The sequence below is a fragment of the Oryzias latipes genome (assembly GCF_053564925.1).
Source record: "Oryzias latipes strain Hd-rR chromosome 1 unlocalized genomic scaffold, Olatipes_Hd-rR_3.1 chr1_Y".
In the NCBI taxonomy this organism is placed as follows: Eukaryota; Metazoa; Chordata; class Actinopteri; order Beloniformes; family Adrianichthyidae; genus Oryzias; species Oryzias latipes.
Genome location: NW_027616335.1, coordinates 4,563,106 through 4,586,266, shown reverse-complemented (window position 1 = coordinate 4,586,266; position 23,161 = coordinate 4,563,106). Strand labels below are relative to the sequence as shown.

The 23,161-nt window shown below is 40.5% G+C and overlaps 3 protein-coding genes across 6 annotated transcripts; 2 read left to right on the top strand and 1 right to left on the bottom strand.

Annotated features, from left to right (window-relative positions):
* Positions 1–215: 215 nt before the first annotated feature.
* LOC101154757 (tRNA (adenine(37)-N6)-methyltransferase) lies at positions 216–4,192 on the top strand. The gene is made up of 6 exons (XM_004065925.5): positions 216–420; positions 602–750; positions 1,608–1,782; positions 2,190–2,347; positions 3,173–3,733; positions 3,835–4,192. Exons 1-6 carry the CDS (start codon positions 332–334, stop codon positions 4,068–4,070), a joined length of 1,368 nt encoding a protein of 455 aa, XP_004065973.3. The 5' UTR covers positions 216–331; the 3' UTR covers positions 4,071–4,192.
* A 792-nt stretch (positions 4,193–4,984) lies between these two features.
* On the top strand, positions 4,985–16,281 carry LOC144981301 (sperm-associated antigen 5-like). Of its 3 annotated transcripts, none has more exons than XM_078943877.1 (25): positions 4,985–5,301; positions 6,028–6,070; positions 6,172–6,291; positions 6,370–8,369; positions 8,445–8,637; positions 8,729–8,845; positions 8,938–9,030; positions 9,124–9,258; positions 9,345–9,464; positions 9,571–9,663; positions 10,542–10,676; positions 10,766–10,859; positions 10,960–11,107; positions 11,213–11,263; positions 11,382–11,556; positions 12,282–12,415; positions 12,765–12,933; positions 13,786–13,906; positions 14,255–14,483; positions 15,070–15,202; positions 15,306–15,386; positions 15,471–15,620; positions 15,771–15,845; positions 15,931–16,011; positions 16,124–16,281. In XM_078943877.1, the coding sequence occupies exons 2-25, from the start codon at positions 6,032–6,034 to the stop codon at positions 16,193–16,195; spliced, it is 4,758 nt and encodes a 1,585-aa protein (XP_078800003.1). In that variant the 5' UTR covers positions 4,985–5,301; positions 6,028–6,031; the 3' UTR covers positions 16,196–16,281. The 3 variants fall into 3 exon arrangements, with proteins under 3 accessions (XP_078800003.1, XP_078800004.1, XP_078800005.1); XM_078943878.1 differs by having other exon boundaries at positions 5,096–5,301; positions 6,002–6,070; XM_078943879.1 differs by having other exon boundaries at positions 5,175–5,301; positions 6,010–6,070.
* A 1,034-nt stretch (positions 16,282–17,315) lies between these two features.
* On the bottom strand, positions 17,316–19,203 carry foxe1 (forkhead box E1). 2 transcript variants are annotated; one of them, XM_011476296.4, is made up of 2 exons: positions 19,063–19,203; positions 17,316–18,981 (listed from the first exon to the last, which is right to left on the bottom strand). In XM_011476296.4, exon 2 carries the CDS (start codon positions 18,888–18,890, stop codon positions 17,805–17,807), a length of 1,086 nt encoding a protein of 361 aa, XP_011474598.1. In that variant the 5' UTR covers positions 18,891–18,981; positions 19,063–19,203; the 3' UTR covers positions 17,316–17,804. The 2 variants fall into 2 exon arrangements, with proteins under 2 accessions (XP_011474598.1, NP_001153928.1); NM_001160456.1 differs by lacking the exon at positions 19,063–19,203 and having other exon boundaries at positions 17,805–18,890.
* Between the last annotated feature and the right edge of the window lie 3,958 nt (positions 19,204–23,161).

Below are 23,161 nucleotides of genomic sequence, written 5' to 3'. Positions count from 1 at the left end.
TGTTGAAAATATTGCGCGCGCGATTCTAAAAGCAATCTGTGAAGAATTTGCGTTTTGGGGTTTTATATCTTCTATCATGTCCCATGAATAAAGTGCAGTGGCTCCCAAGCAAGTTTTTGAACAATACTGTAAGAAAAAGAACTTTATTTTCACAAAAACCGTCCACATTTGACCGTCGTCTGGTCACATGAAGCGGTCATGGTTGGCCAACAATTAAATCCACTTCCGCCTCTACAGGGCTCCATGCTTTCCCCACAGTTTTCTAAGGTCTCTACTGCATTAGTAATTTGCGCCCACAAAAAACTTATTACTAATACATATATATCTAAAAATGAAACCGCCGTGTGATTGTTGCAGCGAGCATATACAAAAACTGAACCAGCAGGTTTCTGTCATGCGCAAGGAAATAAAAAACCTGAGGTAAGTTGGTGTAATTTTGGGGGGGCTCAAAAATCCTTGTAAATAGATGCAGGCATTAAATGTGTGTTTCTGTGAGTAGAGCAGTTACATCGATAATATTAATGAGACTGGATCTTTTCAGGAGTTACATGTATCAGCCCATAGTTCTCATGGTTTGTAGTTTTTTTCTTCCTCTCTTCAGACAGATGCTGGACAGTTCAGTCAGAGCTTTCCGCAAACATCTGACCTCAGTTCAGACTGCTGTGTCCAGGATGAGCTGCTGCAAGGAGGAGAAAGCTACAGCACCTGCAGCCGCCTCACCTGCTTCTCCACAGACAACTTTAGAGCAAGGTCTATTCTATTCTATTCTATTCTATTCTATTCTATTCTATTCTAACCTGTTCTTTGTGACAATAAAAGGGGAACAAAGAGAGAAAAACACATCATTTCTGTCCTTTTTACATAATAAATAAAGTCACTGGTACACCTTTTTTCCTTCCCTCAGAAAATAAAAACAAGAAAAAAAATACATCAGATATCAAAAACCAACAAATGAGGGTTCCTTAGTTAAAACTCTATAAAACTGTTAAAGATTGACAAAATAAACCAACCTTTGTGTATATTTTTGTAATGTTACATAAAAAAATACAAAATATGTTTCTTGATTTAGCCTCTGTAATTTGTGACTGAAGGTCACTCTATAACCTCACATCATGTCATTTTTTTTAAGTTGCATGCAATTTTAAATTACAATTACTCTTATTTTTTTCAATTTATTTGTGTATTTTGAGGTAAACATTTATCAAGCACTTTAAACATTCATTTTAAAATACCACAGTTTACTAAATGTGTAAATTTTAATATATTTGATAAAAGGTTGATTGGTCCCCATAGCTACTTCCTGTGATTCATTATCCTTTTGCTTTTTTCTTTGTAAAATATAAATGTAATTTCTATAAGTCCCCATATTTCATTATAATAGATCAGGTATGAATAATCAATACAATGCATTGATTTCTTATGACCATGTAACTTTATATATATTTAAATATGAGATTTCCAGGAAAGCTGATCACCCATCTAACCATCATGTATATCAATCAGGTGATCATGCATAGTAAATATAGCTAGACGGCATTTGTTGAAGATGATAATAAAGTTCTTCTTGTTAGAAAGCCAGAATATTGATATATTAGCTTCAATTTCAGGGATTATCCAGACCACGCCCATTGGTTTCATTAGTTCCTGTTTCGCCATGAAGAACGGGACTCCCAGGCAGCCCACGGTTTGTGGTCCGTCGCGTGCAGAACTCCGAATCCAGCAGAACATCTTCAACAACCCTCAGCATGCTCTGCTGGGGCTGCAGCAGTTCTCTTACGTCTGGTAGGATGCAGTGAAATTATAATTTGTGCACACAAAATATTATTTTTTTGTGAACAAAATAATTTATGTGCACAAAATATTCATTTATGCACACTTAATATAATCAAAATTCCAATTTGTGGCCACAAGGAATTAATTTGATGGATTTTTAATGTCTTGTTCAGGGTTTTGTCTTTTCTTTGCAATCACAGATGTTTCTCAGATGTTTCTTTGTTGAACTCTGTATCTTTTTGTCTGAAGCCTAGAATACGTTCTAACCAGATTTGTTCTCGTTGGCCTGATCTAAATGCTGCCTGTGCTCACATAAACAGTTTTTATGGCAGTTCTGTTGCCTTTTCTGAGCAGTGTTTGTCGTTTATTCAGTTTCCAACATTTCTTCTGCCTTTTGTGTTCTCTCCTGTGTGCAGGATCATTTTTCTCTTTCACAAAAATGGACAACTGAGTTGCAAGGCCAAAGTGAAGCCTCCTCGACTGAACGGTCAGAGGGTCGGAGTCTACTCCACCCGCAGTCCACACCGACCAAACGCCTTGGGGCTGACGCTGGCCAAGCTTGACAAAATTGAAAGTGAGTGTCGGTGAACCAAAATGTAGCTTTTATTCTCTAAGATATTTCTACATCTAATCAGTTAAAACCACTGAGCTTGAAATAACTTTACTTAAAACCATCAGTTTGGGCAGTTTATCACCTGGCATCAGTGTTACGTGTTACATCTAAAACGGTGACTAAATAAATGACCGTTTCATCGTCAGCGTCTCGGCCTGCTGATGTGAGATAGCTTAAATAGTTGTTCTGCACTAAAATGATGTGTGAACAGCAGCTCCCATGATGCCTTTCAACTGATGATGTCATCAGATAGAACTTTCAACTATAAAATAACCAATTTTTACTAATTCATTTTTGAATACAGACTTGAGGTAAATTGTTTTAAATTCCTTCTTGTTTTTTACCTTTTAGGACACCAGCTTAAAAGTTTACATTTGAGCGTGTATGAAAGGTTTCATTAACTATTTTGAGACCACTATAACTAGAAAAAGACATTATTACTTATTGAAAGCGTATGATCTGCATTTGTTTTGTTGGTAGGTCATGCACACAAACAGAGAGCAGATTGAGTCTGAAACGAATGACCATAAAATGCCACAACCTTCCTTGTTTTTTTTTTGTGTTTTTTTTTCAAATGTCAGGATCCTTTCTGCCCATTTGATGATTTATGGACTTTAAATCATCATCTGGTTTTTGGGAATTTAATTGATCTTTTCATTATTTTTGTAACACACTGAAATATTTGTAAAGTTAATTTGTTTTGAAGAGGTTATGACATCATGAAGGTCTGATTTAAGAACTAAGCTGAAGTTAAAATGCTTTCTTTTCTTTTTTATTCTTCTTGAGGTGACACATTATACCTGTCAGATATTGACATGATTGCCGGTACGCCGGTCCTGGACATCAAACCCTACATACCCGACTACGACTGTCCGGACGTCAGGATGAGCCTGGAATCCCAGCAGACAGACTCAGATCAAAATATTGGAGCTCCTGGTGACCTGAACACAGAGAAAAATCCTGTAAAGTCTGATGAAGATGAGGAAACGGATGCTCCAGGGAATGTTACAGAAATAAATGCTGAGGTTCTTCCGACAAAAGACTGCTGTGAAAAGGAAACTTCTCCACTGAGCACTCAGGTTTCTGCTCCTAAACACCTTCAGAATGTACTGAAGGAGGTCGAGGCCTTTGTGACCCACATAGACACCTGTCAACCGTCCTGTGAGAGCAAGAACCAGGTTTCAGACTCTGCGAAGTCAAAACCAGCAGCTCTGAGCACGGAACGCCCCTGCTATGGTGTGGAGGCTGCTAGATGGATCAGACAGCCTCCTATTGCCAGTCTGGATGTGCGCTTTACCCCACGGGCGGAGAGCCAGTTGGCAGAGTTCCTTCCTGCGCACCCATCAGGTGAGCAGAGACTAAGTCCCCATCAGAGAGGGCTGTTGTGATTCACACAGGTCAGAAAAGTGAGAGTCTGAAAAGCCCAAGCGGTTCTGTTTCTTCCACAGGAGCTCCTGGCAGCGACAGACCCGGGTTCCAGTTCCTGCGCAGTACAGACGAAGCAGCTTCTGCCATCAGGGGGATCCTGTCAGCCGACCCGAGGTCGGTGTACAGGAGAACTCGCTGCAAGGACAGGCTCTTCTTCTTCACTTTGGACACAGCTGACGTCACATGCTGGTTTGGGGAAGACTTTGCTGAAGTTCTGCAGGTTCGACCCGTTCAGAGCCACATGAAGAGTTATTAACCAGATCCTGTTGAATGTTCCTGCTTTATCTTCCGATTATTTATTTCCTCTGTATTTTTGTCAAACCCACTTGATTAACAATGGTGCAAAAACGTAACCAAATAAAGAATTATAAAACAGAATTTCTGCTTTTCTTTTGCCCCCTACATGCACAGTGTCTAGGCAGACGCTTTTGTCGGTGCCCTTAAACATTTGATGAAATCCACAGTGAGCAGTTCCAGCAGAACACAATGCTAATTGTGTATCTAAACATTCATACAATATGAAGATTATTGGTGAAACGACAGTTTTACTTTAGATAATTTAAATAAGTTGAGCTGATTATTGCTGCAACATTTTTGTTCAAGTGTAATTTGTAGCCAAAGTTGTTCCCATTAGGCCACATGTGTTATTGTGTGCAATTGTGTTTTTGGAGTCCATTTAAAAAAGTGTCTGTGTGTAACAACAGCAATTCCTACAGTCCCACAGGTCGAACTTATGGTGTTTAAAGTTTATTTATTCAATTTTTTCAATTAAATTTAATTTGTATAGCCCAAATTCACAACAACAGTCGTCTCGATGGGCTTTGTTTATCATCATCTTTGCCAGCAAAGCAGTAATTCAATGCGAAGCAGAGAAATTTAAAAAGTGAACTTCTGTCTTCAGTTCCAAATAGAAAATATAAACAATAAATTATATGGTTTTACCTTCATACAATAAAAATACACATGACTCTTTTAACTAAATGTAATCAATTCTATTCTTAGAGGATATTTTGTCCTTTTTTAAAATGCTTACATTTCAATACCTTCTTGTTTTTGTTCAAAAGGTGTAGCTGACATAGAATTCCTTTAGAAATGACCACATCTTTGCCTAAATCATAATAAAAATGTTTTAACTGTAGAGTAATAATAATTTAAAAAAAACCTAAAGATATTCTTTTTAAAATGCCAGATTCTACAAAAAGGGATCTTTATTTTATGCGTTCAAATTGAAGCACACGATCTATTAATCAATTTAAAAATCTAAATCATTTGTAGTAACTCATAATGTGCGGTAGATGGCAGCAGCAACGATGCTGCACAGAGCACACGGCGTGGCTGAAGTAACGAAGAAGAAAACGAACCAATAGGAGCTCAGATGTTTGTGTTTTTGAACCAGACGCGGTTGAAGGCAGCTAAAACGACACTCGTTAACAACTGTCATTTGTGCCTTTTCTACATTGAAGTTCTTGATTGGTGATATTTCAAAGGTACATTTTTAATTTAACAACATATTAAGTATTTACTTAGTACCGTTTAGAGAGCCCATTAAAATGAAAATTTGTTTGTTGATTAATGTTTATTTTACCTAATAACGACAAACCGTTTTGCCTAATTCGAGTTGGAAAATTAATTGAAATGCAAAGTTACTCAAGTATACATTTTATATCCAGATGTTATTTGTATTCCGGAATTTAGTTCACCCTTGCAAAATTATAGTATCCGAAATGTTTGACTGAAGTCCACAACAGTATAAATTAGAAATTACTTGTAAGGCTGTGATATTAGCTAAAATTACATTAGCATCTATTTGAGATGCTTTAGCATTTTGATTAATTTTTTTTATTTCTCTACCTCCACTTTAATAAAAACAAAAAGAAATGCAGATAAACTATGTACCTTTTATCTGAAGGGGTGATGTATTTAAAGTGTTCTTATTGCAGATCTGCTATGTTTATGAATGCCCCCCCCCCTCCCACAACTGTTGACTAGTTTGCTTTACAATAAGTGAAGATTTTGATTACAAAGTCAACTACAATGTTTGCCTTAAAATCAAGAAAAATTGATTTATTTACATGTCAAGTTGTTGTTGAATTCTAAAAAGTGGAGAAACAAGGCGGGACCTGGAAACATTTTAAAATGACATAAAAAAACTGAACAGGCTTGATAAAAGTTTGTTTTTGAATGCAGTTTTAAAGGTTTGTCCTCATCTTCAGAGTCATGTCCTCCAGGAAGTCGAGTTCCAGTAGGGAAGACCTGGTAAGACTTTTCAGCTTCCTGATCAAGAAAGAAAGGAAAGTTTTTGACCATAAAATAAAAAGCAGAGTAACAATAATTTCACCAACTTTTGTTCACACCAGCCTTCCAGTAAACATGGAGAGCGTACACCCCTTCGAAGTCTGGACAATGAAATCCTACATTTTTCAACTCCGTCATCTGAACTCAAGAAGCTGTCCTCTGAAGCTGCGAAAATGTCAATGGTAAGTTTATTTTTTTTCCATTTAAAAATATTCATTTTAATATATCTATCTCATACAAACCATCTTTGTCACCAACAGGCGAGCTTTTCGCCGTTCGGCCCAGAATTCCAGTTGAATTCCCCTGTGTTCACCAAAATGACACAAAGCAGTCCTCCCCATGTGGACTGGTCTACGTCCGACTGTGGACCTGAAGAGGTCACGTTCAAATCCTTTATGTGTGCCGGTGGTGAGGTTGAGATTCCCGAGTCTACAGTTTGCCACCAGGCGAGTATTATTTTGCCTACAGATGTTGACACTTGCTGCAGTGGAACCGAAGATACGATCCCCTGTCCCAGCGTGATGGAGCAGTACTGCTGTGATCACGCAGAACACCCCTACTACAACCCCAACATCCACCAAGCCTGCGCTGTGGACATCGGCTCGCCAAGACTCGGGGAAACCTCCGCTCAAGCGTCTCTTGATGCCACCAGTGACGGACTACCTTACACAGGAAGTGAAGACCACCATATCACTTTGAAATCCTTTGACTGCCACGGAGGGGAGGTGGAAGTTTCCGATGCCACCAAGTTACAAGACGAGACCATTCCATTGCCCACAGAGCCGGATTCATTAGAAGACAATAGTACAGAAATCGCTAACTTCTCTGATTTTAGCCATTTGTGCCAAGAAGAACATGCTGATCACCCATACTGTATAAATGACAAATGTCCTCTGATCGCCACCTTTTCTGAAACCATAACTGTTTTTGAACAGCCTGGAAGCAAAGCTACTGAGTTGCCTTCTAACAGGCTTACCTGTCATGAAGATGAGATTCAAATCTCAGTAGATGAGAAGAGTTTTCTCCATTTACCAGCAGTTTCCAGTAAAAAACCCTCTAACGATGATCTAGCTCCAAGCGTTTTGGCCGCAGAACATGATCTGCAAAGTGATCACCTAGACTGCTCTGTTCCAAATGAATCCTCACCTCACCACAAACAGCTCTTCCCCAACCAGGAAATACTCTACAGTTCTGGAACCTTTGGAGATGAACATCTGGATCGGACGGTCCAAGGAGATCCAGTTAAAGCCACCTTCTGTGCTGTCTTCACAGCAGGAGGCGGCACTGGAAAAGCAGTTGACGACTCGTCTGGTTTACCTGGACAGGCTCAAATGAAAGAGGAGGTTGTAGAAGGTGTGGGTGATGGAGATTCACCAGTTTTTAATGAATCCACGAACAAACCGAGTCAGAGGGCTTTACTCGGCGAAGCCACGGATTGTGAGGTAGAAGATGTGACACTAATGCATCCTTCAGTGCTCGCTGGGCCTGCAGAGGTTTCTGTGGATGACATAGCAGCACAGCAGGTTAATGCATCACACAGATCCTCTGAATTCAGTGAGATAAAAGAACGCGCACTTGGCTCATCATCTGTTAATGGTCCTCTTCTTTGCAACTCTGCGGAAAAACCTGTGGAGAACACTCCTGCGGTTTTGAAGGTCCTGTCAGAATGTCACTCTCTTGCTTCAGCTTGGAAGTTGGGGATCCTGAGTCCCATTGTCAAAAGAGCATCTATTTCTTTACTGAAGGCGAGTGAGCAGATCGCCAAAGACAAAAACTTGGCGGACGATTCTGTTCTTGAGGGTGACAAGAGCTTATTTGCCCCGTCTGGGTTATGTACGGAGCACTTGGAGAGCCCCATGCCCAGCCCTCTGTTCAACTCCACGGTGGTGTGTCACAAATTCTCGCCAAGGTCGGCCACAGTGCAAGAGGGCGATTCGGGTAAGCAGTCCTGTGTCGAGCCTCAGCCTGAAGTCAAGCAGCACGGTGAGGAGATTCCACTGATTCCTGAGGGGCAGCTTCAGCAGCAGCTTCGGCAGATGGCAGAGTTCCTCATCCTGGCGTGTGGAAAGATTGGCCCCGCTGTCTCCACCTCTGCCCCGCCTCCTTTTGTCGCTGCGCCTGCAGAGTCCCTGAGTGTTTGTGTGGGCACCAGTCCGGTCAAACTGGTGGACTGCAGTCTTAACACGTCTGGCCTGTTTGAGAGGAGAAGAGAGTTCTCTGTAGCGGATTCCTGCACCCTGACTGACCCCCTCCTGTGGAAGTGAGTCTTTTCTGTCTCTGAACTCTAAACCTCCCTGGGATTTTGGCTTCAAAGTAACTTCTGGTGATGTTCCAGTTTACCTCCAGGCAGCTTGGAGAGTTTGCCCAGACGGGAGCTGGAGCAGAGGCTGACGTCCAGCACCATCATGATCGAGGCTCTGGTCCAGCAGCTGGCCGCAGCCCGGGCTCATGGGGGGGTCTGCGCAGGCGCTGCTCCTTCAGACCTCCGAGAGAAGCTGGTGCAGACGGACCACACCGAACTCAACCAGGTAAGAAGACGAGCTCCTTGTAGAAGATGCCGTGATTGAATTTTTACAATATTAGTCATCGGTGTGTCAATTCTGCTCTTTGATGATGTAGACATCGATGTACAGAGACTTGTATCTGGAAGCTTTGAGCAGGATTGAGAAGCTGGAGCTTGATGGGGAATCCCTGCAGAGTCTCCTGTGTTCTTTGGATGATGTGAGGGCGACCATGGTGAGGCTTAAATCCACTATAGGTTCAATAAATATATATACCTTAGTGATCATATTTAGCCTCAAAATAAACTTGTGCCTAAATTCTAACAGGCTAGTTTGGCTGGAGACACGGACGCCGCCCTCTCTAACGTGAAAGAGATCTCAGTGGATATTAGAGCGGATCACCAGAGCCTTCTGTCACACGTAACAAACTTGTCTTTTATTTTAATATTCCTCTTCTTAATCCATCCAGGTCTAAATAGTTTCCTCCTGTGTTTCTATTTTTTATTTTTTCAGTACGGGCAGATGAAGGCTCTCTTTGACAAAGCCAAGGAGTCTCAGAGGAGAACGATGGAGAAGGCGAAGGAAGTTATCGCCCAAAGAAACGACATGAGGACTCGGATGGAAGACGCTTTCACAGCTAAGGAAGCTGTAAGCGCTGACTGTCTGGATTTGGAGTAACACTGCGTGCTCCTGCGCCCCCGTTCTGCATTATCATGAACTTCTGTTTGTTGTAGGCCTTCAGCGCGATGGAGCAGCTTAGGAGACATTGTTCTGCAGAGATCTCTGCTCTGGAGGAGAGCGTGGGGTCTCAGCAACAGCTTGTGGCTGCTCTAAGACACACCTATCCTGAGCAGGTACACACACACACACACCTACACCTACACGCAGTGCATCTAGTTTCTCTGAGCGTTAATTATCTTAATAATCTGAATGTTTGTCTTTCGTGCTTTAAATCCACAGGTTGCATTAAACAAGACTTGTAGTGAAACTCTAAAGTCAGCCAACGAGCTTTTGTCCCAAACTATGGATGAGCACTCCAATCTGATGAATGAGGTTTGGTTATTTTTATTTTAAATTATAAACTAAATGCACAGGTGTTGTATTTCTAATGGCTAAATGTACACTGCTTATCAAAGTCTTAAGACAAGTTAAGAAAATGTAGGAACTTTCATTCCAGAGCTGAAACTTATCAGGGTTCTTGCTGGAGCTTCAAAATGCAAAATGACAATAATTAAAACTAACATTTTTAAAAGAAATGCACAGTTCATCAGCTGATCAGACGTTTAGCGCTGCAGCCTTTTAAAGACAAAAACAGAAACACTTTCATTCAAAGGTATTTCCTTAGTGTAGTAAATAATCGCCCCGTCAAGGTCTCTTGATGGCAAAGGCAAAAAAAAGTCATTGTTTTTTAACATGCAGGGTTGTTGCGCTGCACAAGCAAGGCTTCTCACAACGTGTCATCGCTGCTGAGGGTGGATGCAGAAAAATAGTAGTTTTGAATATTTTTTTGAAGGATCTGGAGGGTTACAGAACAATAAAGTGGCAGACCCCCAAAATATTTCGCTGGCACTAAGCCGAGGATCCAGACAGATGTTCATCAAGAAACGGGATGGTCCTCGACCCAAATTAAGACCGTCACTGGTGCTGCTGACTGTAGCCAAGCAACAATCGAGTGGCGTCTGCAAGAGAAGGGCTCCATCAAAGGTCACGTCAAGGGAACACCAAACCTGGAAGAAAGTTCTCTTCTATGATGAGAAAAAAATGTCCGTTTCTTCTTTTTACATTAAGCTCTACTTAAAACCTTGTTCAAATCTAGCCCTGCAAAATACAAATTCTTGCCATTGGTCTTAAGATTTTGATCAGGATTTTTTATATTTCGTCTTTTTGCCTGTATGTTGAATCATTACCTTGATGTTTTTTGGTTTTCCTAGCTTTGCACAGTCCAAAACCTTCTGCAGAGAACTACCCCCATGCTTCTGAGGCTGAAGGAGGCAGCAGCCGATGCCTTGACGGAGCGGGACGAGCTCGTTTCTGCAAGAGATGCAGCCAAAAAGGAAAAAGAGCAGGTCTAATGCTTTTGTTTTAGTTTGAATTTTTTATTAAAAACATGTTTTTTCTTTGCCCTAAAATGTTTTTCTCTAAAACACTTTTACAGATGGCGGAGGAACTGGAGGAAGCGCGTGTGAATCTCCAGGCTGCTGGACAACAGATTGGGGATTTGAGCCTTCAGGAGACCATCCTCACATCAGGTAGAGTCTGAAATCAGGTTTTTTTTTTTTTTTAGCTTGATTATCCATTCCCCTTGTGATCTGCTGAATTATTAATGATTTACAAACGAAAATGTTTCAGAAATGGAGGTTTTAAGACAGAAGCTGACAGAGGAGGAGGAGGAAAAGGCTCAGCTTGACAGGAAGGTGACAGAGTTGTCTGCCACCATTTCCTCCACACTGGCCTCCTATGCTTTCTTGGAGCAGTCTCTGGCTGCTGAGACCGCTAAGTATGTTTGCATCTCGGTAAAGAACCGGCATATTTGAGAGCTTAAAGGAAATGTGCTTCGTTTTTGTTCATTGAAAACACACGATTTGTTCTTTTTTTGTTTTAGGTTGCAGCTGTCATGGAAAGACATCCAGCAAGCGAATGAGAGAGCCTATCAGTGAGTGGGAATCATGTTCGGTTCATTTATTTCCAGCTTTCTCCTTTCTCTTTAGTTTTAGATTTAGAGAAACGCCCCCCTTCAGTGCCGCTTGTCCTTTGTGTTTGCTTACCACCAGGTTGGAGGCATCTCTGGGCGATTCAGAGCGGCGCGTCCGCCAGCTGAGTCAGGCTCTGGCTCACAGCGAGGAGCAGCTCGGTCAGCTGCAGAGCCTCTCGCAGTCTCAGAGTTGTCAGATCCAGCAGCTGCAGGATGCTTGTGCACAACTCAGCAGCGTGAGGGAGATGAATGAGGTTAGCTCATCCGTGTTCTGACCTCTCTTGAATTAATTCATCTATTTTTTTGTATTACTCTAAATTGCCTGACCCTATTTTATAAACGGCTTTTGCTCATATTAGTTCCAGGAATTCTCTGCTTCTCATTGCAGATTAACAATGAAAACAGATTCTTTCTGTTTAACGATTTCCATCTGCTTGTGTTTTTTTTTTTTCCTGCAGATCTGAACAAAATCTAAGTGCCCCTTCGATCATCTTTCGAATCATTTTAAACACATTTCCAGTGTTCTTTTAATTAGGATGATGCCATTTTTAGCCAAAAATAAAAAACAAAACCTGTGTTTTTTTTAGGACATAGTTCCTGCAGAATGGCAGGAGTTCATTAGAAATTCCCCTCTGAGTTGTTGGCTGGACTGTAAGTGCAGAGCAACCCCTCTTCCTCTTCCTCTCCCCTCCTCTTTGCTGAGAGGGAGCTTGTAGCCCGCCCAGCGTGTTTTCTGTCACAAATACGCTCCTTTGCAAACGGAATTTTTGCGTCTGCTCCTGATTGACAGTTTAAATGAAAAAAGTACTCAGAAATGCAGTTTTAATCTTTCTTTTTTTTATATTTATGTCCTCCAAGAACATGTTAAAAACACAATTTTCATTGGATTTGGTCTTTAATCCAGTCTGAATGTGTTTTTCCTGATTGAATGGTGTTTTTTTGTGTTGAAAATGGGTCTGTCCTCCATCCTACATGTCAGTTTCTGCAAATGGAGAACGAGCTGGCGCGGGAGCAGGTGGTTGAGAGCGAGCGTCTGCTCAGGACCAACATGCAAAGTCTGCGGGAGAGAAACATCCAGTGTGAGGACCTGAAGGGGGAAGTTGGAAAACTTCAGTAAGTTCAAGCTAACATTCCCTTAACTTATGTTGACTTCATTTATACATTGCTAATTGTCATCATTAGGCATCCTTATTCCACTAGCTAGCACTTAAAATAACATTTGACAGTTTTTACGACAGATTTGAGTCTTAATGGAAATTTGCAAGCGAGTCTCTGAAATGTTGTTATCTTTTTGATAATTTACCAACTGCAGTTCTTTATGTTTTTTATGTCCATAGATATATTGGTTTTAGCAGAAACATTACAAAGAATCAGAATCCAGGAGTTATTTTGCGTGCACTTCTAACATTCTTTGGTCTGAAATTGCTTTTTCGGTCAATGGTGGCGCGTTTGTTTGTTGCAGGACTGAAAACCAACAATTGCGTGAGCAAATGGTGGTCACAGAATCTGCAGCCAATTCAAACCGGCAGGAACTGGAAGAGAAAATGGCTCAGGCCGTCACCCAGATCACGTTGTTGCACCACACGCTGAGAGGTGTGACCGATGAGCTGCATGCTGCTCTCAATGACCAGGTAAGGTTACATAAATGAGTTTAGACGGTAAATGTGCAGGCCGCACAATAAACCGCAAAATTATTATTATCGCAACATCAAGTTGTGAAATATCCTTATCGCAAAAGTCGGGGAAAATCGCAATAAATTGGTAAACCTTAAATGTGCTAAACTAATCTTATGGCAGCTTTAATTATTTAACAAATCGAATAAATCCATTTATGCATTTGACCAATCGGATGGAGCTTTTATGTTAGATGTTGGCTTCCTATGTAGACGAGGGTCATTTGGAGAATAATTTAATATATTTTGACTCTTATTGAAATTAAACTGTTGCAGTGAAATGGAAATGTTTTAATTGTTTTGCTATTTGTTCAAGTATCGCAAGTAATATCGTCATCGCAATATTGATCACTAATATCGCATATCGCAAGTTTTCCTCATACCATGCAGCCCTATTAGACAGGGATTTCCCCTGGACCTCATTTAGGAGGCTGTTTGAACATCGTATGAAAAATGCCACCTGGATGTGGAGGGAGGACGTACCACAGCGAACCCAGAACAGGCTTGAGAGATTAAATTCTCCTGGATGCGTGATGGGGAGGGAGGTTTGACCTTACCTGCTGTCTCTGTGAACACCTGATAAACGACAAAGAGTAAAGAAATGCGTGGATTTGAAAAAAAAAATCCAACTATCCTGATTTTATTTAGGTTTAATTTGGAAGAACTGACTATCAATGCGAGCATGTTGACGTGTATGTAAGTCTGTTTATCAAGACCACTCAAGTACTAAGTGCAGAGCGTCATTCTTAAATGACACTACGAATGCAGTGACCTGTGAGAACGAGTTCTTCATGGCTGTATCCTCAACAGAACCAGAACCCATGGACCATGGAGCCCGGCCCCTCCTCCAGCTCTTTAGTTGACTGCATCATGGGAGCTCGAACAGCTGAGAGACAGACTGACACTAAAACGGAGGAACCTGCTGGATCAGGTGCATGATTGTTCCTGTGTGTGTGACATTCATGCGGCCAACAGCTGTCAGCCTCATTAATGCAGTGATGCCCAGTTCCGTCTATACTGAGAGTCTTTATTGCTCTCCAACTTTGTCAAGTCTGACACTCAACCTGCTGCTTAAGGAAACTGGGGATGATCTGTAGAAGTTAGGATTTGACATAAACGAACACTTTTTAAAATGATCTGCTGATTTAGTTTACTTTTTTTTGGTTATGATCACAGCTTTTATTAAACTAAATTATGAGTTATTAGTAAAAGAGCCATCTTTAAAAGAAAAAAAATTTAGGAGACGGATGTATAAAAAAATGGATTTTTTTTTCCTCAGACAAACCTGAATCCAACGGTGAAGCTTTGTTCAGTGAGACCAGCGCCTTCACCCGTGTTGCAGCACCTAAGCAGAGCATAAAGGCAGAGGAGCTGGAGGAGGAAGAGGAGCAGAGCAGTGTGGCTGACCTGCTGTCGGGCCTGGGCTGCACCGTCGCAGAGCTCACCGCTGCGCTCAAGTCAGTGCGGCAACGAAAAGATGCTCAGTTGGAGGAGCTGCAGAGGATAATGTATGTAACCGAACACAGATGGAGACAGATGGAGACGTGGTATCTGTCACATTATCCATTCATTAACATTACTGAAGAACCAAATCGCTTTGGTTTCAATTTACAAACTCTCTATTATTTGATTTTCTATTCAACCTAATTTTGAAAAATATGAATTTGTCAGATTTATGTACTAAAATCCTTTTTTTTTTGGTTATCAAAACCAATACAACGGAGAAGATCTTTCAATAATAGAACAAATCATTTTTTAGATTATTTCTAACAAAAAATTGAGATTTTCTCGGCCTGCCAAGGATAAAATAGCTACATTTTAAATTTAACAAAAGATGAAGGTTAAATGTTTAACACATTTTTTATAAGCCAGCTCTCATTACCATCATTTTAAAAATGGTCCTTTTTTTTTTTTTGTTTTACTAAAAATGTACAAACCTAGGTTCACACCATCTCATTTGTTTACCTGTTCATCTGAAAAAGAGCCCCAAACATTGAAATTGTTTTTATCAGTAATATTTAGGGAAAATAAAAGTAATAAAAAAAACTTGAATTTTGGCCCTAAAAATCCTCATCATAAAATGTGTAATTCCAGCTGCAGCCTGCAGGTGGAGCAACAGACCATAACCAACAGGCACGAAGCTGAAGTCCTAGAGCTCAAAGTTCAGCTCGGCCGTCTGAATAACTTGGTTGAAAAAGGAAACCAGGCTCTGCAGCAGAAAGCTCAGGTGAAATTCTAACTTTACCTTTTATTTAAAAAAAAAAATTTGTGCAAAAGGTGAATGGAAATGATGAGACGAGTTTGAGAAATGTGCACTTTTAATTTTATAGGATGAGAAAACTTTAAATAAGCTGATGGCGGATGTTCAAGAGACCCAGGAAATTCTCAGCAAACATAAGAACGACAATAACGTAAGGAAGTAAACCGTTTAAAACTCGTTCTTATCTGCTGTCTTGATTTTTCTAATGTTTGTTTTGGATTTGAAATTCTCCCAGGAGCTGCGAAGGGACGTCGCCGAGCTTCGGCGCTCTCTCCAGGAGTCGAGAATTGAGGGTCAGTTCCTGCGAGAGGAGCTGAAGAGGGCAGGAGGCCAGTCATCTTACCCGGCACATTACATGGAAGAGAAGATCCAATTATTGAAAGAGGTCCGGAACTACTTTTGTTTTTTCCTTTTTTTTTAAAGGACGCAGAACCAGTTTTGTGCTTTTCCATAGCAGTTTTCGAGCTTCTTGATCAATAAATCAATATACAACTCATTAAATTGAGTTATCTTTCACATGTCATGTGATGTTCAGGTGGAAAGAATGAAGGTGAGACTTCAGGAAGCCGATCAGGCTAGAGCGAAACTCCTCGAAAGAGCAAAGAGACATGTAAGTTCCACTTTTTGGATTATTTTTATGACAGAATCTAAAAAAGCACCTTAAGTAATCTGGGATGTTTTTATTCTCTTCACAGCAAATCATCCATCAAACTAACCAGCAAAAAATTGAGAATGAGCTCCAGATATTGAACAGCATGATTAATAAAGTCAGAGAGGTGAGAGATCCTGTTGTCTTCTTTTTAACCCCTTGTGTACCGTTTGTCAGTTGAATAACTCAGATGTATCTGTCATCTTGTTTTTATTTATTTATTTATTTCATTCCTGCAGACGCTCCTGTCTTTGCCAGACGTTGTGCAGAAATGCGACCAGCTCCAACAGCTGGTTGAATACATCGGATGATTTGTTTATGACTTTTATCTAGTTGGTTTATTTATATTGTACTTTTCATGTTTTATGCAGATTGAATAAAATGATTTTGGCTTAAATGTCTTTTTTTTTTTTGTATTCTACTTTGTAGGATGTTGCTACATTTATTGGTCTGGCCCAATTGGGTCGCTCCAAATCTTTATGAACCTCTTCACATTCCTGATGCGACGGGTTTTTATGGTGCTGTTTTCTTGAATGGTGGTCAGAATCCCCGGATGCATTAAAGTGCCTGTTCAAACATTTATCAACATTTGAATTCTCAGTTTTGGTTTTCAAAATTATAAAGCAAAAAGGATCCCATACTATTGTTTTCTGTTCAAAATGGAACCAATACAACACTTGAAAATGGGCCAGTTTTGGCTAAAAAAAACACAATTTTAATGTTTTAGAAAAAAATAATATTTGTAAAGTTAAATACAAGATTATAAATCTTGAACAAATTATAACAATGAAGATGATAAACCTTTAAAAAAAAGCTCCTGCTTTCTTAATGTCAAACATCACATTTGCAGACAGATAGTCGCTTTAAACTTTTAATTTAAAGTTTTGAACAAGGATTTTAACAGTTCTTCATATTCAACTGTAATAATTTAACAATTTGTTAAACTGTTGTCTACCCTCTAAGCTTAAATGTTTTCATTATTTAGTTTTTTTTTCTGATAAATATGATTTATTTTGTAGATCTAATTAAAAGTAGTGTTGCCCAAAAGAAATCATCAAACTAAAAATATTTGTAAAGTTAAATACAAGATTATAAATCTTGAACAAATTATAACAATGTAGATGATAAACCTTTAAAAACGCTTTCTTAATGTCAAAAATCACATTTGCAGACAGATGGTCGCTTTACTTCTAGGGGGATGAAATGTCATTTTCCTTTATCAGTGGATCGGAGTGCATCGATGCTTTGACGGGATAAATGAGGCCGGTCACAGTCACTGCAAACACCAGGGCTCCAGACTGCACTTCAAAGCAGTTGGGCTGAAACGCTGCTTAAAAGTAAGAGAAAACCCCCTCCACTCCTAGTAGGCTTTTATTTTGAAATCAAAAGATTGTCTGATGTGAAACAACTGAAAATGCAATGACACTGTGATGTCTGTAATTTTTTTTTATTCCTGAACATTTTATTTACAGAGTGGCCTTTTTAATGCTGTTCTTTTTCATGGCAAACATAAAACCAGTGATCTCCACACAAGCTGCTTACGGTTAAGTTTGGACCACAATAATTTATATAAACATCACACAGTGTGCCATATCAGCTCTGAAGTACCGTCAATATTTAACTTGCACATTCAAGTCACAACAAAAACAGTAAAACCTGCAACCACACATCTACTTTACATGTAAATGGCATCCCCGCGCGTTGACATTTCAAACCAGACATTTTCAATGTTTTCAGCTGTAATTTGCCATCAGTCCTGACGGTGAGCTCTAGCGTTCATGCAGGGAAGTCACAGTTGGTTTATCATCATCATTGTGGCTTTTATGAAATCCGTGGTGTTTGGATGCAGGTACGCCTGGCTCAATTCACATCCTCTGAAGTCCACCATGGTCTAAAGCTCACACTGACATTCTTAGTAGCTTAAATTGCAGAAACAAACCGGTCAATGTTCCCTGTGTAAGTGGGGTGTCTTAGGTATCCCCCAGTATTGGTGATCGGCCCTGGACTGTTGTAGTGAGAGAAGGAGCCTAGCTGCACTGGGGAGACCCTGCCATAGTGGTCCATCGTCTCTGCGGGGCCGTGAGCTGAGGCGTGGATCCGGCCAGCTGGTGGGTAGCTCTGTGTCGAGCCCTGTCCGTAGGAGCTCTGGTGGTGATGCGAATGGCTGCTCGGTGCAGAGTAGTTGAATCCTGGGTGTGCCGTGGAGCGGGGAGCCACCGTCCCCCCACATGACTGACCTTGATAGCTGGGAGCTCCTAAGCCACAGGGCGTTGACCCGTTCATGAGTCCCTCCGGACTGAAGGTCCGACTGGGCTGCTGCATGCCGTCTACCCCTTGGTTGGCCAGCATGCTGGCTGCAGAAGGGTGTCCTATGATGTTGTTGATGCTGAACATGCGGGTCTGACTGTGAGCAAACCCAGGCGGGGATGGAGAGGGGTAATAGGCAGAGGGCAGCTGCTGCCCGTAGGTGGGGCTGACAGTCATGTTTGGGTAGACCGGGTTGGAGTATGCAGCTGACCTGGGGATCTGGACGGGAGAGAAAACCGGCGTGTCGTGGACGTATGAGGCATAGGTGCTGAGGTCGCAGCGCTTAAACCTCTTCCTGCGCCGCAGAAAGCTGCCGCTCTCAAACATGTCCTCTGCATTTGGGTCCAGGGCCCAGTAGTTGCCCTTTCCAGGCCGTCCTGGCTCACGGGGGATCTTGATGAAGCAATCGTTGAGCGTCAGGTTGTGGCGGATGGAGTTTTGCCACTTCTTCGAATTGTCTCTGTAGAAGGGGAATCGCTCTGTGATGAATTTATAGATGCCTCCTAGTGTCAGCTTGCGATCGGGGGAATTGGCTATAGCCATGGAAATGAGAGCGATGTAGCTGTAGGGGGGTTTTCCTCGTTGGAGGGGTCTCTTCCTCCTTCGGCCTCTCGGTTGCTCCTCTGTCTGCGGTGGAGGGTCAGAGGTCGGCAAAACAGCATCTGATTGAGAGTCCTTTTCAACCTTGACAACTGGCATCTTGGACAGATGAACAAAAGTGTCCTCAGAAGAGAGAAACTTAAATTTATGGCACCAATAGTTCCTCCAGCGCTCCTTTATCTAAAGTGAACTAAACAAGGTCCCAAACAACAAAAATAAATAAAAGACATCTGCCCATCAATCTCTTGCTAAAGAGTTTTTGACAACTCACAGTCTTTGAGTCCAGAAAATCTTCTTGAAAATGCAGGAGAAGCAATTCAGCTTTTCAGACTAAAGTTTCATGAAGTAGTGATCCTTCTCCGGCTGTGTTCCATTGTTTGCTGTCAGCTTAGGTTGAAGAGTTGAGCTGTGAACGCACCATTTGCAGTGCTGAAGGTGTGAGAGCCAGTGAGTCACCCAGTTACCTGAAGAGAGTATTACCTGCCCAGACAGCCGGAGAGCTCCGCCTCCGCTCCCCGCATACCTCACCTATCATAAAGCTTGTTAAAGTTATCTTTAAGAAAGTTTTATTAAATTAAGAAAATATAATAGCTTTTTTTTTGTATTGTAAAACATTTAGCCCTTGAAAATATCTTTAGTCTGTAGTTGATTTAAAATAAAAATATTTGTGATTACAGCTCTCCAAACATTTATTTTAGCTGTTAAGAGCTGGAACTGTTTCCTCTTTTTATTCAAATTTTTTCTTAAAGCTGACCTCAGTTTATTTTAAAAAGTCTGAAATGGTCTATGTTGTTTTGACGTTTAACACTAAAACACCTCTTTAGTGGTAACTTAACCTACGGGTTGTTTTTCTATCTTGCTTCCTTGTTTGTTTTGTGCCAGTGGTTGGACAAGCCAGCTGTGTTAAGAGATGTAAATGTTGTCCAGACAAAGACTCTCCTGTGATTTCAGCATGCAAAATACAGACCAGGACGCAATCTGAACCTGAAACTGGAGGGGAGAGAAGGATGATCCAATATTGACCAGTGAGTTGGAAATGGCTCCATTTGAGAAAAGCTGCAGCAAGACAATTTCAGTGTCACAGATCATCCTTTTTTATCTAAAATCTGCCAGATCCATCCCTAAACCACCGCAGGTCTCTCCCAGACTCTGCGGTTTGAGGTGGTGCCGATCCCGTGTGCTTTTCTGGTGGTTTTGAAGTTGCAGGACGGGGTTCACCCACCCAAAGCTTTTAACCAAACAGAGTAAAAGCCAGCAGCACACTCCCACTACTCAACAGCAGAATGGGTTCAGGCTGCAGGCATGTGTCAGAGCCGCTGCAGAGAAAGACCCAGAGAGCTGGTTTGCTTAGACAAACAGCCCGATGAAAAGTTAATTCCTCTAGGAAGGTCTGTGGAGCCTGTGGAGCAGCAGCACCCTGTTTTGGGATGGATGGGTGTGGTATGTGATAAGACGAGGGTAACGATGAAATCCAAACCTGTTTGGTTTTGTTGGAAGAATTTTTTATCACTTTGAGTAATTGGAAAAGGGAAAAAAGTGTATTTTAGGGAGGGCATAAAAATTGAAAGATCAAAAACTGAATTTTGTTCCATTTTATGTTTCAGTGAAACTTCTTTTTACAAAACTTTTTTGCACAGATAAACTTCACTGCGATTGAGCAAAAAAGTCCTTTTGTTGGTGCTCTGAGGAAAAATTCCTAATTAAATGTATTCCCACAACAAATAGCTAAAACTGGATCTAGAGCAGAATTCTGCAACCATATACTAAAAGAGGCATTCGGGGCTGTTTCATACTGATCAAAACCTAGTAGGAGCCACAAAATCTTTAAAAAATTGAATACAGCTTTTGCATTCATTTGTATTGTCGTTACTTTTGAAATATGCATGAATTATATTTCTATTTTTGCATGAATAAAAACAGAAATATGCAGAGAAAAATAATTTTCTGTAAATATATATACATTTTGTAACTTTTGACAGAGGCTCGTGTGGCTTTCTTTCAAAAATAAAAGACATCCTGTGCCACACAGGATCATCCCACTGAAGCTAATGTTCTCCAATGAAAGGTTTTAAACAACAAAGTAAAAATTGGCATTTTTTCTGTCAACTTTTTCCCTATTTACTACTGTTGTTAACCTAAACATGACTATTGGTTTATGAACCAATAGAACTAGTTTAAAGACTGAAAAAAAATTCTTAACAACTGTCTTCTGTGTAGTTAATAACCATTGTTGTGACACAAAACAGAGTCATAAAAAGAGTGATAAGAGAAGATCAAATCTGTTGCTAAAGTAATCTCTGCACAATGGTAAAGGAATGGGAGAGCAGAGCACAGTGTAATGTCAGCAGAACTAATCTAAATTAAATCGATGTTGACAAAGTCATTTTTAAAATCCCTGGCTACTATCTTATTTTTCTTTAACCAGCGAGCCACAGAGGGCTAACAGCCACTGGTGGGTCTGGAGCCTCAGGTTGCAGACCCCCATGTTTACGTAGAATTATATACAATAAAGATGGTTCCGCATGCCGTTGACACTTTTTTCACACATTTTTATGTGTACGGTAATTGTGTTTCATGATTTGTCAAGTGAGCAATAATAATTGTGCTCTTGTAAACCTGATGCTGTGTTGACCCTATTTTGGGAGCAGCAATCATATTATTGTTAAAAAAATCTGTTTTCAGTTAGTATTTACAGGTAAATGAATAAGGAAGTAGACAAAGATCGGGTTATTTGAAATTTATTAAATAAAAAATCTGATCCTATAACACTTGAATACTATGAACTCTTCAGAAACTAAAATGGTTTTATGACATTTGTATTTGATTTGTAATATCGTGTTTAGTCGTCCCTATCGTCACAAGACCATGACTGCTATTTATCCACCCAAGCCTCTGACAGGTTTGATTGACATGTAATGCAGTTTGCAGCAGACCTCACCATTTGCTTCTTATGCTTGATGGTGATGAACAATCAGCGGTGAGTAACTTCTCTGGTACTTGTTGATACTGGAGCTCAGGCTTACATTTGTCATTGTTCGCTTCTGCATTTTGATTTAGCTCTTATTCAGTATTTGCAGTCTAATGTTTGCCCGCAGGCTTTTTATCATTGCATTTGTGGTGGACGGATTAAAGAGGGCTTATGCTGCTGCAAACTCACTCCACTGTCAACATTTGGTATCACGAACCTGTTTAATGTGTCAATGCAGCCTAACTACTTCAGTCAAAAATGCATCAGTATAGATTAAAAGTTGATTGACTTGACAAAATCTTTGTAAAGTGATACCACTGAAGGTTATTCACATTTATTCCCTATTTGTTTCAATCTAAATCTCCAAACCCCTGAACCTTTTCTAAAGAGCCCTTGAGCTCAGCATCACTGAGTGCACCCCGGAGCCTCCAGGACTGCGGAGCCACGCTCTGCTGCAGCTGTGAGAGGCCTCCGCCTGTCCATCACAGGGTGGTGTAAAGACGCAAATGACGGCCGGAGCCAGAGACAGCTGCACAGCCGAGCAGCGCTGCAGCTGAGGCAAATGAAGAGCTCTACACTTTGTGTGCCATCTCTGGCCCTGTCTGCGCCAGCGAGAAACGGCTCTCTCAAAACAAAGACAAACAAATGAGACATTTGAATTTGAACACTTGAGTTTAACCATTCAGTGGCTGCAGCTTGGAATGGTCTGTGGGATTTGCTCTTGTCACATTAGCAGAGAGAGTTGAATGAAAGCTTTAAATGTAGAAGTGGTTGACCACAAACATTTTTAAATTGTCATAAAGCAAATAGTATGTGTAATGTAGATGCATTCAACTCTTTAAATTTTTTAAAAAGTTTTATTCTTTTTAATAGCAAAGACTAATAAACTACCATTACGGTACTGAAAGGTTCTCTGCCCTTCCACCCACAGAAAGTTTAGCCTGGAGAACCTACTGGGTCAAATTTGGTCACTGTATTTTTATTTTTTCTTTGATTTATTTTGTTATTTTAGTTGATGTATTTATTTTTAAGGACTGGCGTGTACCCCGTCTTCATCCAACAGGCTAGGCTCCAGCAACCGTCTGACACCAAAAGAGATAAAGCGGGTTATAAGAAAATGGATGGATTTATTTATTTTATTTTTTTGGCTACTGTTCATGCCTGCTACCAAAAATGAACAAACGAGCAACAAATAAAATAAAATAACTTAAAATAAAAAATGTCAAGTTAACTTTAAAAACCTAGAAGAAATTTGTTCTTGGGTTCTCCAGGGTTCAACAACCCACAACAATTCATTTTCTAAAGTAATATACTTCAGTAAATGTTAATATACTTAACTCCTGGAAGTAAACTAAAGATTTTTTTGATAAGTTTCCTTCAAGATCTAGAAAGTCAGTGAAAC

Coding starts and splice junctions, on each gene's coding strand:
- LOC101154757 (XM_004065925.5), top strand. CDS start 332: ATGAAACCGCCGTGTGATTGTTGCAGCGAGCATATACAAAAACTGAAC. Junction 751..1,607: donor ACAGACAACTTTAGAGCAAG/GTCTATTCTATT, acceptor CTTCAATTTCAG/GGATTATCCAGACCACGCCC. Junction 3,734..3,834: donor CCTTCCTGCGCACCCATCAG/GTGAGCAGAGAC, acceptor TTTCTTCCACAG/GAGCTCCTGGCAGCGACAGA.
- foxe1 (XM_011476296.4), bottom strand. CDS start 18,890: ATGCCAGTTGTCAAGGTTGAAAAGGACTCTCAATCAGATGCTGTTTTG.
- LOC144981301 (XM_078943877.1), top strand. CDS start 6,032: ATGTCCTCCAGGAAGTCGAGTTCCAGTAGGGAAGACCTG. Junction 10,677..10,765: donor CCAAAAAGGAAAAAGAGCAG/GTCTAATGCTTT, acceptor ACACTTTTACAG/ATGGCGGAGGAACTGGAGGA. Junction 11,264..11,381: donor GCGAATGAGAGAGCCTATCA/GTGAGTGGGAAT, acceptor GCTTACCACCAG/GTTGGAGGCATCTCTGGGCG.